Raw genomic sequence first — 17377 nt, forward strand, 5'->3', positions numbered from 1 at the left:
ATATAGACAGGTGGTACCATATATGGATGCATACCAAATATTGATATATTGCCATATATGGACAATACTACCATATATGGACACTATTACCAGACAGGGACATCATTACCATATATGGACATTATTTCCATATATAGACATCATTACCATATATAGACATCATTACCATATATAGACATCATTACCATATATAGACATCATTACCATATATGGACATTATTACCATGTATTTAAGGGGGGACAAGACATTTTTAGAAGGACTTCTACAGCACCCTTTCAGTTATGATATGTTCACACCTACACGACTTTACACACAAACAATCTGCAAAAATCTAAACAAGTTCACAATGTACAGGATAGCTTCTGCTACACAAATTTCTTCCTCAGTTCTCAGGAAAGATAAGAATTCACAAGCTGTTCCTTACATGACAGAGGTGTTTTTAAACAGTCTTATGTTCTTTAATCCTTACTGTCAATAGCTGAGAACCAAGGAAATAATTTTGTGCAGCCCAACAAACATTTCCAGTCAAATTTTGTCCTTAGAGTCTACTTTTCAACAATCACACCAGATCTGCTTTAGGCTACCTACAATGATTGGTTAAAGTTAACTCCTTTTTTTTTATCTCTGTTTTACATTTTCATGTTATAATTAATGCAAACATTGATCAAGATCAGAACTGTACAAATAAATAAATACAAGATGATCAATGAAATTAGCTCAAATCAATGTCTCTAATCTATATATACTCGTACTTCACAGTGTGCTTTATATATATGTAACTTGCTTCTTATTTCTTTATGTTAGAACACATATGAGCATGCATAGAACATAGCGATTGTGGATTTATTTATCTATTTTCATTTTTTATTCTTTTCTTCCTACTTTTCTACTGTTTTCTGCTGCGATTATAATTATTTTCATCTTGGATAATTCAAGTTGAAACCATCTAAACTGTCGATCAAATGTTACCACAAACCAGACGAATATGTCATCTTCCCTCTGATTGGTTGTCATTCAGACAGCTGGTACTCTTGATTGGTTATCAGCATATGCAAGCAAGCATTTGATTGGCTGGCTACCCCATGTTAGTGGACACAAGCTGAGCTCTGATTGGTTAGTCAATTCCCTTCGGTGATTGGCTAGTCCATTCTGTCTTGCCCGTCTTGGGGGCCATCTTGGGGAACAAGGTCGGCAAGGTCGTTCAGAAAACCTTCGGGAGTCAAAAGGTGGGTGGAACCTAGAAATATGAAAATTGTGGTTTATTAACATGAATAAATCATACACTACATCAACTAATGTGCCAAAAAACAGTTACTCAAGCAACTGGACATGATTTTTTAAATCATATCCAGTTGCTTGAGTAACTGTGTTTTGGCGTATCGTATTACCTGGATGTCTAACCTTCACCAATGTACATCAACTCTTATCTAAGAGACTGTTCCAAATCTTTGTGGAGGAGGGGGCAGCTACTCTTTGTCAGGATTTTTTGTCCTTACAGTTATGCTTGAAAGTTGCAACATTTACGTTCTGCCCACCACTCAAAAACTTGGAACAGCCCTAGCTCCTCTTTTCAAAGTTACCAACCAGCCTGAATTTAGTAAAACAAATCAACTTGTTTAGTAGCAAAATGAAATCTGAGAGAAAAACAACAGGCAAATTATAAAATGAAACCGTCTAAAAGAAAAAAAAGCAGCACTGTACACAAATTTAGTCTTCAACCTTTGCAACAAACAAGGTAACCAGACAATAGAAAAATCATGCGACTTACAAGTCAAACAAAATGAAAGGGAAGAAAATGTGGAGAAATCAGGAGGTTTTCTCGAGCTCAGCGAGATCGTTCAAGAACCCTGACGGAGTGAGGATGTGAGTTCCACCTGTGCAGGACCAGCAAAATTACACAAAAAACAACCAAAATCAGTAAGGCAATCTCACAAGCAAATGAAATAAAGCAATTTTAATAAAAATCAAGCATGTCAAAGTTAGTTCAAACTTGAGTATTGTATTTTTAGTACTATTACAGTAACTGTAAAATGTTTGTAAAAAAACTCAGCAAAACGAAACCAAACAAAGCAACAGAAATCAGTCAGGCAATCTCAGAAGCAAATACAATACAAAATGGTCAAAAACAGTCATGTTAAAGTTATGTTAATTAAGTGCTCTCTAAGCAGAGGATGGCATGTTTCGGGGAAAAAAACATCCAAAAACAAGCCCAACTTCTTCTTGTAGAGCAAAACTTGAGATGTTATGCATTTTTAGTACTACAGTATATTACTGTTTGAAGAAAATAAAGTTTCTTTACCACAGAAAGCCAGATTAGTACCAAAAAAAATGGCGACACAGCAAAACAGCAATGCAAATGTGACCTCTGCCCTAGCAGCAAAGGATGCTGGGACAGGGCTATAAATACTGACCAATGATGACGTCCCACTTCTGTCCGGTTTCCTTGGTAACCTCGTAAGCGCAGCGCATCTCGGAGTAGGTGGTGCCGCCCATGATGAAGATGATGAGACGGGGAACGGAGCGGTCGGCTGGACCCTTGTCCTTGTGCCAGTGGCCGTAACGCGCGCTGGGAAGGTAGAGGAGAAACATCAACTTTAGTACTACACGTTAATGATAACTACATAGTAAAACACTCCTTATAGCCTATCAGAACTACACCCTAATCATAACTATGTGCTACTAGTTAGATCTTAGATCATAGGATATTAAGAACATTTAGGTTCTCAGCAGCAAAGTGTCAGGGGTTACAGGGTGAGTGTCTGGGGTCAGAGGTTAAGGGTAAAAGGATAGAGATTATAACATTATTAGCAAAGTTGACAATGGACTGAACCTGCCAGTCATGGTCAGGGGATAGAGGTTAAGGGTGAGAGGTTGAGGATCAAAGGTGAGAGGTTAAGACCTTACCTTCTGGCCCCGGAGGAAGCAAATCCGGCGGTGGTGGACCTGCCAGTCAGGAAGGGGAAGTACTTCTGGTCCAGCTTATCATCAATCGCATCCTGGGAGATACACAAACACAGGCACAGGGTTATACAACACAGACATGTCACACACAATCTTCTGTCATCCAGAAAAGAAATCTTTGTCATCCAATAATTTTAGCATCTATTGTAGGATAGAGGCAGTATAGTGCAGACATGCATTTTCGTAACCTAGACCTAGCAACAATAACCATAGCAACCTAGCAACAGTAACCATAGCAACCTAGCAACAGTAACCATGGCAACCTAGCAACAGTAACCATAGCAACCTAGCAACAGTAACCATGGCAACCTAACAGTAACCATAGTGACTATAACCATAGCAACACTAACAGTAACCATACCAACAGTAACCATGGGAACAGTGGTTACCTCCATGATGTCCTTGATGACGGGAGTCCAGCGTGAGAGCTGGTACGTCTGCTGCGTGATGCGGTCCTTACGCTCCACCTTGCCCTTACGTCGGCCAGTCTGACACAGGGAGGAAACAAACAAACACAGGTAAACAACAACAACAAACATGTCACAGACGTCACACGGTCCAACTGTGACAGGCTGTGACTATATAGTTTTCACTAGAACCTAAAACATGGGACAGTACAGATTTTCAGACAGTTACATGTAACCAAAAGTCACTACAGCAAGGGTCCTATCTGTTGTGAGCACAAGACACAGACATAAACTGTAAGATTTCATATCTAAATGTAGTCCATACTACAGATACATGCATCCTACATCAGTCTAGTAACAGGTGTGCACTCTTCAACCTCCTCCCTGCTGCCTAACCCCGTAACCAGTACAAATTTGGTGCCATAACTGCTTCCTTAGCATGCTGATGGTTGAACCTTACCTGGGTACATGCATGCACAGTAAAAACCAAGAACTAGCTTACACAAGTAAACAGTTATTCTAGCAACTGAATATTTATTTCAAAAGTTGCTCGAGTAACTGTTTTCTTTTGCATATCATTACCTGGATATCTTACTTTCATGGACACTACATGCAGCTTATACATGTACATCTACTAATGACATGTATTCCTGCTACTTGTATACATATCATTATATATACATTTGTACTACTTCTCTATCACACTAGGCACACCACAACACAACACAGCACTGCACAGCAATGTGAAGTTAGAGCTATGGGGAAAGGTGGGGACAGGATTCAACACTGCATGCTGCACACCCCTCTGTATGAGTGGATCAGTCTGAAACAATCAACACCTAGCATCCTAGCATCCAAAATCTAGCATGTGGGCTTTCTCATTACATTAGGAGGGGTAGAAAGCAGTTTGAGTCCTGCAATCGGTTTCCTAAAAAGTGTTATGGCACAATTTTTCCTCCTTTGATTGCAGATAAAATTTTTAAGATGACACCCCCACAAGTACGTGGTTGTGTCCAATATTGCCCATCAGTGTTGCTTGGTGTCAGACTGTACCATTGCAGTGCAAGGGGTGTTGTTAGGTGAGTGGGAGGGACAGAGAGCTTACCATCATGCGCAGTCCGGGTAGAATGTAGGGTGTTATGGGGTTCCAACCCTCGGGACCGCCGGCAAACTTAGCCTAGAGACCCACGCCCCACCCCGCAGCAAAAAAGGGAAGGGAGACAGAGACAGCACAGGTTAGTAGAGAACACGGCAAACTGGCAGGGTCTCTCAGCGCTGTTTTAGTACAGCAAACCTCAGGGTATCTCACCGCTGTTTTAGTACAGGGTGTCTCACCGCTGTTTTAGTACAGGGCACAGCAATGCAAGTTTTAGTGGGGAGGAAGGGCCTCTTACCACTCACACCTGTTTTAGTACAGGGAACAGCACTGACTTAAAGAACACAGCAATGCATCGCAAACCTTTGGAGAAACACAGGATTTCTCCCCACTGTGGAGTGGGACTGATTATCTGTGAGTGTGGGCTACATGTACATGTACACATGTAGTACAGGGTGTAACACAGCAATACACTGCAACCTACATGTAGGTCCTTCCCCAATGTGGAGCTGAGTGTGGGTTCTAGTTAGTTATGAACACAGCAAATCACAGCAAACTGGGTTTCTTCTCACTCTGGGAAACACTGTTTCGGTCAGAAAAAAACATGTTTCCATGCCAACGTACCTTCCCCAGGATACCTTTGTTCATGAACGATGTGAACTGTCCACAAAAATAAAAAACAAAAAGACGAAAATGTGAGGCGTGTATGCAAAACATAAATTTGCATGATAATAAAGTAAATATGAAAATTAATTTTGCCAGATTGAGATTAAGTGCAAATTAATGAGCTCATTTGAATAACTTTCTAAAACCCCCAAGTGCTTAAAAAACGGAAAAAACAACAAAACGGAAAGTGACTTGCTACAAAATGTACGGTTATTTTGCTACAGTGATTTCTTTCTCTTGCTACAATGATTTTTCTCTCTTGCTACAGTGATTTTTTCTCTCTCAGATTTTGCCACGAACTTCCACATGCATCGTTAGCATGCATCACTGTGCTCTGTGGCTGGAGTTGGGGTGGGATTTGGTGAAACGAAGTGAGAACCAGGCAAACTGTGCTGTTTCTATAGCAACCAGGCATGCTAGTAGTACATATGTAGATCATACATGTAACATCACGTGTCTGAGACTGTGTGTGGTTGGGTGGGTGGTGACTTCCTGATTATGGCTGATACAGCAATACGTGATACAAAAAACAGTACAAGAAAAGTGTGCGTAGTAGTGAGTGGCTCGTGCACATGCAGGAAGGACACAAACACAGGCAGGCAACACAGAACATCACAGGGGGAGGTAACACAAGGATGTGCTTCTTGGGTTACCGTGGCAACTCTATGGTTACCATGGCAATGGGGTCACCATGGTAACAGGCGTGCATGCACCATCTAGCAGACTCGTGCCTTACCCATGCACAGGTCAGGTGCACGCTATGTTATACATGATGGAACATTCATGCTGTGTCCGTGGATCTAAAACTAAAAGTGGCAGAAATAACCACCATTTGGTGTTTGCATGTAATACATGCACAAAATACATGCAAACCTGTTCTCAATGTCATTGGTGATGAAAACATCTTAACCATGATTATAGCATCTGCATAACTGAAAGTTCCTGAATGTAGGCTCAATTTAATATATCAGTAATCCGCAATTGATGGCAATGCTTATTACTTCTAGTACTTATGCATACCAAAATGCACATGTACATGTTGACAGGGTAGCATTTGTAGATACCACTTCAATATATGTGCTTGAATTGTTCCCCCCCTATCAAACTTACATCCTGCAGAATGGACAGGCCCATGTACTGTAGTTATTACTTACATCCTGCAGAATGGACAGGCCCATGTACTGTAGTTATTACTTACATCCTGCAGAATGGACAGGCCCATGTACTGCATGTTGATGATGATGTGTTTCTCTTCTTCAGGGATCTGGGCGTGCTGGATCAGCTTGTTAAAGTTCTCCTCAGAGATACCTGCAGGGACATAGACCAACGGTCGCTCATAGGTCACTAATAGGTCACCCATAGGTCAAAGGTCACTTATAGGGCACCTTAGGTCACAAGAGACATGCTGGAGCAGCTTGTGAAACTTCTCAGAGATACCATTAGGGACACAGGTCATAGGTCACTCATAAATCATAGGTCATGGGTCATTTATAGGTCACTCAAAGGTCATCATAGGTTACAAGAGACATGCTGGATCAGCTTGTTGAAATTGTCAGAAAAGCTGAAGTCACACTTGTTACTATTTTAGCAATGATGTAGAGGAGGATGAAGGTTTTATGGATTCATTGATTATTCATCAATCAGTGCAGAGTTTTGCATACCGTTCTTGCCGATGATGTAGAGCAGGATGACGCGGATCTTGTCGTAAGTGGAGATGTTCTGGTCCAGCAGGATGGGGACTATGTTCCGCATGTGGTCCCGGATCTTCTCTCCCTCCGCATCCGTACCCATCGCCAGATCCTAAAGGCAGATCACAGGTCAGATCACAATTCCTAACCCCAACCCCAACCCTAACCCTCCTCCCCTCCGCATCCGTGCCCATCGCCAGATCCTGCACAGATCACAGCGGTGAGATCACAAACCCTAACCCTAACCCTTTTCCACATCCGTGCCCATCGCCAGATCCTAAAGGCAGATCACAGCAGGTCAGATCACAAAACCTAACCCTACCCTAAACCTAACCGTACCATAACCCAACCCTAACCTTAAATCCTACTCTACCCCTAGTCCTAACCCCAACCCTAAATTAATTAAGTAGTGCCACCTGGCAGCTGAGACCAGTACTGCAGTACTTACTTGTTCAACCCTGCAGAGTTTCTCCACGTTGCCAGAATAACTCTTCATGCAGTCCTCGGCCAGGGCCAGGTGCAGCGAGTACTGCAGAAATAAGGAAAAAGCAGCATCTTTAAGGTGTGTGCGACATCCAAGAACAATCTTCTTACAAGCATCTCTTAAGGTTGACCCTATTCTGAGACTTTTCACATACAATACATGAAATGTTGGCTTAAAATAGAGTAATATTTGTGTGTATTTGTGATAGGAGTTTTACATTTCTGAGTTCTGTGTGCGTGTGTGTGTGTGAGTGTGTGCGTGCGTGTGTGTGTATAAGAGAGGAGTTTTACATTTCTGAGTTCCTTCTGGTACTGTGGCATGCGTTTGAGCATCTGGGACAGGTCCTTCATGGTGGTCTTTTCTCCGCCCTTCACTCGCTTCTCCGTCGCAAAATCCTTCAGCTTCTTTGTCACTTGTCTGGAAAATACAAAAAGAAAGACATCAGTCTATAACTAGAACCATTTTTAAGCAAAGGTAACATGGTGTAGCCTAACAAACTACTGATCTACATGTTCACTCAAACACATTCAAATATGTACATCATGACCAGCCCCTCCAACTCTGTCCTGCCAGTTGCTACATAATGTGACCCAACACCACAGGGTGTCTACTACTGCACCAAATACCAGGGTGGCAAGCATTCAGTACAGTATTGACCTTACTTATTTGGAATGGAAGAATGGAAGAAGAAACAGAGCAAAAACAATATGTTTTCTTATCTTGAAAGTTATCTTGGATGAAGTAAGAATCTTGGACAGAAACTTTTTGAGTCCAATTTTTGATGTGTTGGCAATCCCAGTTCAATCTAGCTTGATTGTTTTCTTTTTGCAAAGGTAAACAACAACAAACAAACAAACGACAGGTCCTTACGAGGACACGACAGCGATGTGCTGATGGCGGAACTCGACCCAGAGGTCGTCGTTTTCATCCAGCAGAGCGTCCTTCTCCACCATCTCACCCTGTGGGCCGCCCTTCGCCTCAAATCTGGAATCAGATCAATCAGATCAAAAATTCATCAATAATAGATCTATAAAAGTTGTTTAGAGTTCACGTCACACTTTAAAGAAGCCACGTGACAAGCCTCACTGGGTCAGTCTACTGAGGAAGACCAGAGTGGCTCAGCCGCTGGTCGAAAGCTGTACGTGAGAGAATTTTGTGTTGGATCTAAAGTTTTAACTCTAAACATGTAACACTACAGATGAACTTTCATGATCAATGTTCAATGATCAATCTATCACGAATGAATCAACAATCTGCAGCAGGTCATAGCAGATGGCCTGGTTGGTCAGCTGCCCCCCTCCACACTAACCATGCACTAACCCCATCTAGCAGGTGTCACTGGTACTGCAGTTACCTGTAGACGTCATTGTCGATCTGCAGCAGGTCGTAGCACATGGCCTGGTAGGTCAGCTCGTGCAGCAGGGGTGACACGGGGTCAAACCCTCGGTCCAGGATCAGCAACTGGGAGCGAGCTTTCTCAGGTCCCTGCAGGAGAAATATTAAACAAGGCGGTGTTTAAAAAATACTGTGGCGACATTGTCGTTTTTCTCATCTAGTAGCAGTGCATTCAAACTTGCCCAAGCGGGCACCTCTTGGATCAGCAACTGAGACTGAGATTTCTCTAGTCCCTAGGAAGGGAATGATACGTACTGGTGTGTAAAAACGGTTTTGTCTGCTTTGTTTTATCATTCTCATTCATTCTTTATTTCAGGTAAAAAACCCATATAACATGTACAATACATCATTAAAATAATACAAAAACACTACAGACATACAAGTAAAACAGGAAGAAACCTAAAAGCATAACAAATGGTAGGTCTTCCGAAAGAATGAATTCCTGTAGAAGGCATCGGAATGAATTAAGCGACAGATTGTTGCGTTATTGGAGGAAAATAACCTTTTTAGAAAAGAATAACAAATTCTCCTCCTCCTGGTTTCAAAAGTGTCAATATAGTTACAGACAAACATTTCACTCGCGCTGCAACGCCGAGGCAGATTCATTATGATTCTAAAACAATTATTATAAGCCACTCTGCACTTATACAAAACACCAGAGCTTACAGAGCTCCATAACTGGGCGCCATATAGCTGGGCGCAATACGTCATAAACAGGTGTCTCTTAACAGATGGAGAGCAACAGAAAAATTTGCGGTTGATACTGTTTGCACGACTATAAAGACTCTTCAGCATAGCAAGTACACAATCATCGTCACTTAATGTGGTATTTAGGTGTATACCCAAATAGACAAATGAGTTTACGTACTTCAGGTTGGTACCGTATAGACTTACAGGTGGCAACAGTTTTAGTTTATCTGTAATGTGTATGTAGCTTTCTTAGGTCCCTACAGAAGAAATACTGTATAATACATGGGCGAGCTTCTGAAAACAAGCTTTTGAATACAAAGATTTTGTTTCCTGTTCTCTTTTATTTCTTGTTCTTATCTCTATCATTTACAGTATTGAAAGGCTTAGAGAGCTATCTGGACCACATTTCTTGTATCAGGTTGTTGAGCGAACATTGGTAAGACAACAACAAACTCACGTCTCCCATGGTGGGGTCATCGGCCTTGTAGGCATCCAACTTCTGCTGAATCAGCTGGGACAGTTCTGGTAACTTGTCATAATCACTGGGGGGGGGGAGAGTAACTGTTAGAACAGCCATGGCAGGGGGAGATGATGACAGTTGGAACGGCCTGCTTAGTTCTGTTTCATCTAAATCAAACACATTCATGTATGGTGACCAGCCCCTCCAACTCTGTCCTGCTACTTGCTACATAATGTAACCTAACACCTCAGGATGTCTGCTACAGCACCAGTTACCATGGTGACAGCTGTCTGGTTCAGGTCATTGCCCTTACTTGTTTGGGATGGAACAACTGTTTTCCTTCTGCAATGTTAAACATAGTAAAACATACCAACATGGTGGACTAACTTGTAAAATGTAGCAGTAAGCTGTAGCTAACAGATGACAAAGTATCCAACCCACATTCTGTAGCGGATGGCAGGGTACTCCCCCAGTGTGGCGCAGAGTGTAGCGATCTGCTCGGCCACTCTCTCCAGACGAGACATCCTGTTGGGGGACGGGCGCGGGTTGTAGAACTCAGACGCACCGTCTCGAGTGTCCAGAGAGTACACCTGCCATGATCGGGAAGTAAATCAGCTGTTCATGCATTCAAAATGTTCTTGACACTTTAGACATCAAAGTAGAACTTTCTCTCTCATTGTCTGAGGTATCTATCCCTCAGTTTAATAATTATTGACCATTTTGGCACCACAGATGACCAGTAACAACGAGTCTAAGGTGAACATTGCATGATACAAAATAAATCTGAAGAATCTGGAAACACTACATTTCTCAAGAATTAAATGTTTCAGATAGCATATTTCTTCAGTAACTCATTAAGATACCACTTAGGTGAAACTTCAGACTTCTTCTTAGTCATTGATGAAAATGGTATCACATGACTTTTTCCTCTGCCTTTGAGAATTTTTTCCCAACCTATCCTGATATTTGTTCCATAATTCTGACACAATATCTGCACAGTCAATACTTCCTTAAAGAGCCTTGAACATTTTCTCAAAGCAAACCAAGTCTCGAACAGTGTCTTAAAGAAAACAGAGTCTTGAGCAGTTTCTCAAGAAAAACGTCTCGAGAGTCTTGACGAGGAAATCTTAACTCACACACCTGTTCCTCGTATGGCAGGAAAGCAATGTTAATTTCCTTGAGAGTCCGCAGGAACTTGGCCGCGGTGGACTTACACAGCTCATTAAACAGCTCGTCAGGGCAGGCTAACGAGGAGAGATAACGAGAGAGGGAAGAGAAGAGAAGACAGGCGGAGTTTAAAACGTAACGTTGTACAGACCTGCTGTTCGTAAGGACGGAAGGCCATGTTGATTTCTTTCAGGGTCAGGAGGAATTTGGCAAGGGGGTGCTTGGAGATTTGCTCAAACAACTTTTCTGGAAGGGCTGCAACGAACGGAAGACAAGAAACAAGGAAAAAAGGGATTACACACACACACGCATGAGACAATTGAAAAATTATAAATCATAGTCAAAGAAAAGGTGATATGATGTAAAAAAAATGTTGTGAGTACACCACACACCACAAGCTGGAGAAAATCATGATTTAAATACCAGCACGACAAACAACAGATATTGGACACTTTCTCTCCAAAAATAAATGGAAAACTAAAAGAGCAATTTTATCTCTACATAGCTTTTCTCCTCAAATTTGACCTAGCGCCCTACGTATTTCTGTTTATCAAATTGAGAGGTTGCAAGGCCAAGGTGTTTTTAACTTTTTACATGTAAAATGTTTTAGTGTTTTAAATGTGTCGTGCTCCATGCAAAATAAAGATGATGCTTAAAACTGCTAGGAACCTTCTCTAACGTGAAAACAATCCCTACATTTACAATAAACTGTTAGTGGTATGATCAATAGCAAACAGGTTCAAAACAAAAACACCAAAAAATTAATCAGGTTGGTAAAGGAATGAATATTAAAGTTCTTTTATTGACAACCATTCAATTCACACAAGCCAACATTTTGATGACCGTCTGTCACCTTCATCAGGGCTATAATGACAGGTTTACTGTGTATTGGAGCTAGGTGTTACTGTGTGCACTGTGAGTGGACCATGTAACACGTACACAGTAAACCTGCAAACCCATCATTGTAGTCCTGATGAAGATGACAGACATTCATCAAAACGTTGACTCATGTAAACGAATGGTTGTGAATAAAAATCTTTACTATTCAACAATAAAAGAAAAACATTCCTGAGTTTTGTGTACCTTCAGTGAAGAAGACATGAGCTGCCCGGTACATGGTGTTGTGGGCTGTGCCGAAATCCCTCATCAGCAAATTCACGGACTACAGGGGGGGGGAGGGAAGGGGGGAGGAAGAAGGGGAGGGGGAAGGGGAGAGGGGGTTGAAGAGAAAGGAGGGAGTGGGGAAGAAATCATGATTATCCACATACACATCACTGTAAAGATTAGCCAACACACTTTTCTGAGAAGCAAAATAACTTAAGACACCTGAAGTTACTCAATATCATATCATGTGTTAATGAAAAACAGGAATGAACATCATTAGAATTGCACAACAGGATCTGCATATCTCTTCTAGACTAAATTGTCACCACACAGGAGGTTTTTAGTTTTTTTTATAGTACCAACATCAAGTTGACAATCGAGTCAGACAAAGAACACTTGACTAAAAACTAGAACTAACAGAGAAGAGAATAAAGCAATGCTTTTGCCTTCTACAAGACTTAGTACAAGATGTAGCATTGCTTCTGGCTAGGATGTTAAACAGTTCTTAAAACCAAGAAGACAAGCCTGAGTAGGTTTGACTCCAGATCAACTCTAGTACTGCAGCATGGCTTAAGAGATCAGCAGCTGTTAGTGCCTTGAGGCCAAACCAGACAGAAGTACCTCCTCGGTGGGGGTGATTAGGTAGATGGCGTCCATCTTGGCGATCGGCTGCCGTCGTTTTTCCAAGTCCTCCACCACTGGGGGCGAAAACAACGGAACACCGCATGAAACAACACTCGGTTGCCATGGTAACGGTTGCTATGGTTACCTACCTTCTCGACGGGCGTGATGAGATAGATGGCGTCCATAGTCATCAGTGGCTCCCGTCTCTTGGTGATGTCCTCCACAACTAGAGAAGGTTAATCCATGGTTAATCATTAACTAGTCGCTAACTTATTAACCTGGACGGGCACCCACCAAGTCACCACAACACAGGAAACATGCAATTATTTCCTTCATTACTAAGAAAAGATATGGGTTAATAACCAGGTTAATTAACTAGTCCCTAACTCGTTAACTGGGACGGGCACCCATCAAGTCACCACAACACAGCACCATGCAGGACATATGTAATTATTTCCTTCATAACTAAGAAAAGATATAGGTCAATAACCAGGTTAATTAACTTGTCACTAACTCATGCAAATCATGCAAACCATGCAAAAAGTGTGCAGTAAATATTGTCCTCCAAAACTGGGGAGAGATCCAGGTCGATAAACCAGTTCATTGACCTGAGCTAACCAGTGCATGACCACGACATACCACCATGCAGACATACAGTTGACTTAATGCTTGGAGAAGGGAAAGAAATGATCAATTTAACAATTCTTCTAACATGCAAAATCATTTGAAAGCAACTGTAACAATAAGTGTACAACAAAGTGTATTGTTTGAGATATACTATTGTGCATGAAGAATGTACAATAGTACAATATCACAGTATACATATTATATGTATACTGTGATATTGTACTATTGTACTATAGTACAATATCACAGTATACATATACAGGGTTCTCACCAGGATTTTTTCACAGCGTAGGGGTCAGGTATAGAAGGGCAACTTTCTGCGGCGCGAGTCACGCACCAAGTCCCCAAAACATGGGCCTGATATTCTCCCCCCAAAATTTTGTAACTCATATTAACCACTTCAGACACTATTTACTGTTTATTGGGGGACAGATTTTGTTTTCCCTTTGTTATAGCTTCATTCTTAAGTTATATTTTCATTTTTTTGAAGATTAATGAAGCTTCTGCCCCCAAAAACCACCCCTACCCTGGTTGAAACACAGTGTAGGGGGCTAAATCACAGCGTAGGGGGTCAAAATCACAGCGTAGGGGGCCCCTACGCTCAAACAGCCTAGTGAGAACTATGTCATATATATAGGGTAACAGAAAATTCACATGCAGTGCAAAGATAAAAAGTGTCCACAAAAACATAATTATCAATCAAGAAACAACCATCAACACAACATAATACATTAACATTTCAAAACATCTCTTAGATTTTTCCCACAAACATTATGCTATTTTATAGACTTATAAATTCAAAATTCAAAACAAATATTCTTCAAACTAGTCATAACTCAGAAATGAAATAGAAAAATGAAAATTCAGTCATGCAATCAATGTTTGACTTTGAATCAGATTTTAGTGTACAGGAAAGTGAATAACAACAGTGGATCCAGTCACTCTTGAGTGCATGCTTATATACAGTAAACAAAATAAACATCAAATAAACAACAAACAAACAAATACACATAATCCTTACTGGTGATGCCCTCGGAGGTGATGTCGGTCATGCTGCAGCATGCTGACACCATCCGCATGGAGAGCTTATCCACCACCAAAACCTTCCATTCACCCTTCTTCCTCAGGGGTTTGATCACATCGTTCATAATACCTGTCGGCATGGAAACAGGAAATAAACAAACAAACAAACAAATAGCATGGACAGCTAATAATATCCACCACCAGGACCTTCCATTCACCCTTCTTCCTCAGGGGTTTGATCACATCGTTCATAATACCTGTCGGCATGGAAACAGTCAATAAACAAACAAACAAACAAACAACATGGACAGCTAATAATATCCACCACCAGGACCTTCCATTCCCCCTTCTTCCTCAGGGGTTTGATCACATCGTTCATAATACCTGTCGGCATGGAAACAGGAAATAAATAAACAAACAAACAAACAACATGGACAGCTTATCCACCACCAGGACCTTCCATTCACCCTTCTTCCTCAGGGGTTTGATCACATCGTTCATAATACCTGTCGGCATGGAAACAGCAAATAAACAAACAAACAAACAAACAAACAACATGGACAGTTTATCCACCACCAGGACCTTCCATTCACCCTTCTTCCTCAGGGGCTTGATCACATCGTTCATAATACCTGTTGGCATGGAAACAGGAAATAAACAAACAAACAACTGTTGACACCATCATCTATAGTAACTGGACCCAAATAACACAAAGGTTTTGTGCCAGTTTCTTTATGTAGTTTTTTTATGAAGTCATCAGTCCTATTATTGTAGCTAGCTTGCTCTAGGCCCAGACAGAGACAATTTTTAAGTCGTAAACAATTTTAATAGAAATATTTATTTCTTTGCAAAAAGAATTCAGTTGTAACCATGTTGTTTACAATTAATATATCCAGCCACACCAGACTTTAGTTCATCAAAAGCTAGGGAATCCCAGTTTACTACAGGTCAGACATTTGAAAGGGGAAAAAATAACATAATGACTTCAAATCAATTCCCAAATAACCTGCTAGTTTCAGCCTTAAATGCAGGGAGAATTGCAGCCTGAATGGATACCCGAATAACGAGCTGTTTTCAGTCAAGACAGGCACAAAATCAATACAATAATAACAAGTTTGAATTTCCTTAACTGTAATTTGTCAGAGTAAGATCATGTATGAAATATTAATAAGACAGGTTGACATTTTAAACATTTGTCATTCTGAATCAACAGTTTAACTTTTTTTCATATCAAGTTGCACAGGGTCAGGTACAGTAACTATCAAAATTGCTTCATGATTAGAAGGGGAGGAGGGGGGTATGACATGACTCAAAAATAGATGGATAGAGGGGCACACTAAAGTCAGTAACAGCTATCAACAAGGTGAATAGATTCCTAATGTGTTAAAAATTTATCTCCTTGACAATAAGGCTGAATTGAGAAATTCCTCTACAATCTCAACTATACAGTAAATCGGCAAGCTCAGAGGCCAAATGTTAAAGCTGTCAGAACTAGTATCACAATATTTACATGTAAAACAGCCTTTCATTTTTCAAATGGCAGAAAGCCAGCAGCCATAATACACCACCCCGGATGTGATGACACACACACAGTTCTGACTCTGTAAGGTACATTACAGCTGTACATCATACTGGGGCCAGGGTAGGGTATCTAATGTTGGAAAACAGACCTACTTTGAAATAAAAACTCCTTTACAATCTCAACTTTAGAATAAAACAGAGAGCTAGCTAGTAGGTAGACATGTTAGAACACCACCCCAGTGTGATGACACACACACGGTTCTCTGTAAAAAAAAAGTGTAAGGTACATTACAGCTGTACATCATACAGGGGCCAGGGTAGGGGGGGAACAACTGTGGGGGAACAGATCTACTGCAAAATCAAAACACTACACTACAACACTTCTATTAGAAGTTCTAATAAAACACGAAGGGGAATAAGAATTATATTTCTAAAAACCATTATTATGGACCTCACAGACACAGAGGCAGAATTTGCATACTTGTGACAGGGCGGTAAAACACAAACTACTGTGTGCTGATATGCCTTCCACTGGAACACTAACACATATGGTCCTGTCCTTGGTGCTGAAACACCAAGGAAACAACCTAAATATATCTTTCTGAACTCTTCTCAAATTATACGAAGCCTCTCCACCAAAAGCACTATGTATACCTATGAAAAGGCCAGGAACTTCTGACTACATTTCATTTCATTAGATGGTTCTGAAGTGCCTTCCACTGGACTACTGACACATGTGGACCTGTCCTTGGTGCTGAAAGGAAGCTCATCATAACATCTGTCTCTTTCTCTGTTTTCTAAATATACATTCATTTCATTTTTAAGCAGCGAAACCATAGTTGCTCTCTCTCTGTGCATTATTACCTATAGATAATTGACAGATACACATTTCTGCAGTCTGAGTGACAGACAGTCGGCCTTACTGAGGATATACATGCATGTGATGAAAGTTATGACCTAAGTAACCCAGAAGGGGGAGGGGGGCACAATATATCACATTTGTATAAACACACCATTTCACCTGGAGCAGTTATAATATCATGTGCTGGCATGAAAAATAAATGAAGTCATTTGTCACAGTTACAGCTGGGACATTTCAAATGCATAAATAAAACTATAAATATCGATATCATCTGTAATGTATAGAGGATATAGCAGGATTTTCTACTGATATTTGTGATAAATGACCTTGCTGAAGGTCGTTTATCAGCAGCTGTGATTGACCTAGGTTAAATGGAAGGGGGCAATTACAGGTCAGAGGTCAACAATTTGGCAGCCCACTGGACAAACCATTATTTAGGTATTATGGGGGACACAGTGTGGAAAATAGACTTCATTTTGAGTCAGTGTTCATTGAATCAGTTCTATTATTTTCCAATTATTTCCTTTCAGTTATTTTCAGATTTTCTGTGTACAGTCCTATAGAAATAATGTCCCTATTCCTCATTTCCTGAAGACTTTCA

At 40.9% G+C, this 17377-nt stretch overlaps 1 protein-coding gene across 2 annotated transcripts; it reads right to left on the bottom strand.

The window, feature by feature from the left end:
• Positions 1-579: 579 nt before the first annotated feature.
• Positions 580-14518, bottom strand: LOC109461998 (syntaxin-binding protein 1-like). 2 transcript variants are annotated; one of them, XM_019758481.1, is made up of 17 exons: positions 14392-14518; positions 12893-12969; positions 12099-12177; positions 10989-11092; positions 10290-10438; positions 9846-9930; positions 8658-8788; positions 8174-8287; positions 7594-7720; positions 7268-7348; positions 6793-6931; positions 6330-6439; positions 3352-3450; positions 2906-2997; positions 2413-2567; positions 1770-1875; positions 580-1238 (listed from the first exon to the last, which is right to left on the bottom strand). In XM_019758481.1, exons 1-16 carry the CDS (start codon positions 14516-14518, stop codon positions 1808-1810), a joined length of 1737 nt encoding a protein of 578 aa, XP_019614040.1. In that variant the 3' UTR covers positions 580-1238; positions 1770-1807. The 2 variants fall into 2 exon arrangements, with proteins under 2 accessions (XP_019614040.1, XP_019614039.1); XM_019758480.1 differs by lacking the exons at positions 1770-1875; positions 10989-11092 and adding exons at positions 4475-4546; positions 11167-11270 and having other exon boundaries at positions 14392-14517.
• Positions 14519-17377: the final 2859 nt, after the last annotated feature.

This window comes from Branchiostoma belcheri, unplaced genomic scaffold (assembly GCF_001625305.1).
Source record: "Branchiostoma belcheri isolate BF01 breed outbred unplaced genomic scaffold, Haploidv18h27 scaffold98, whole genome shotgun sequence".
NCBI classification, from domain to species: Eukaryota; Metazoa; Chordata; class Leptocardii; order Amphioxiformes; family Branchiostomatidae; genus Branchiostoma; species Branchiostoma belcheri.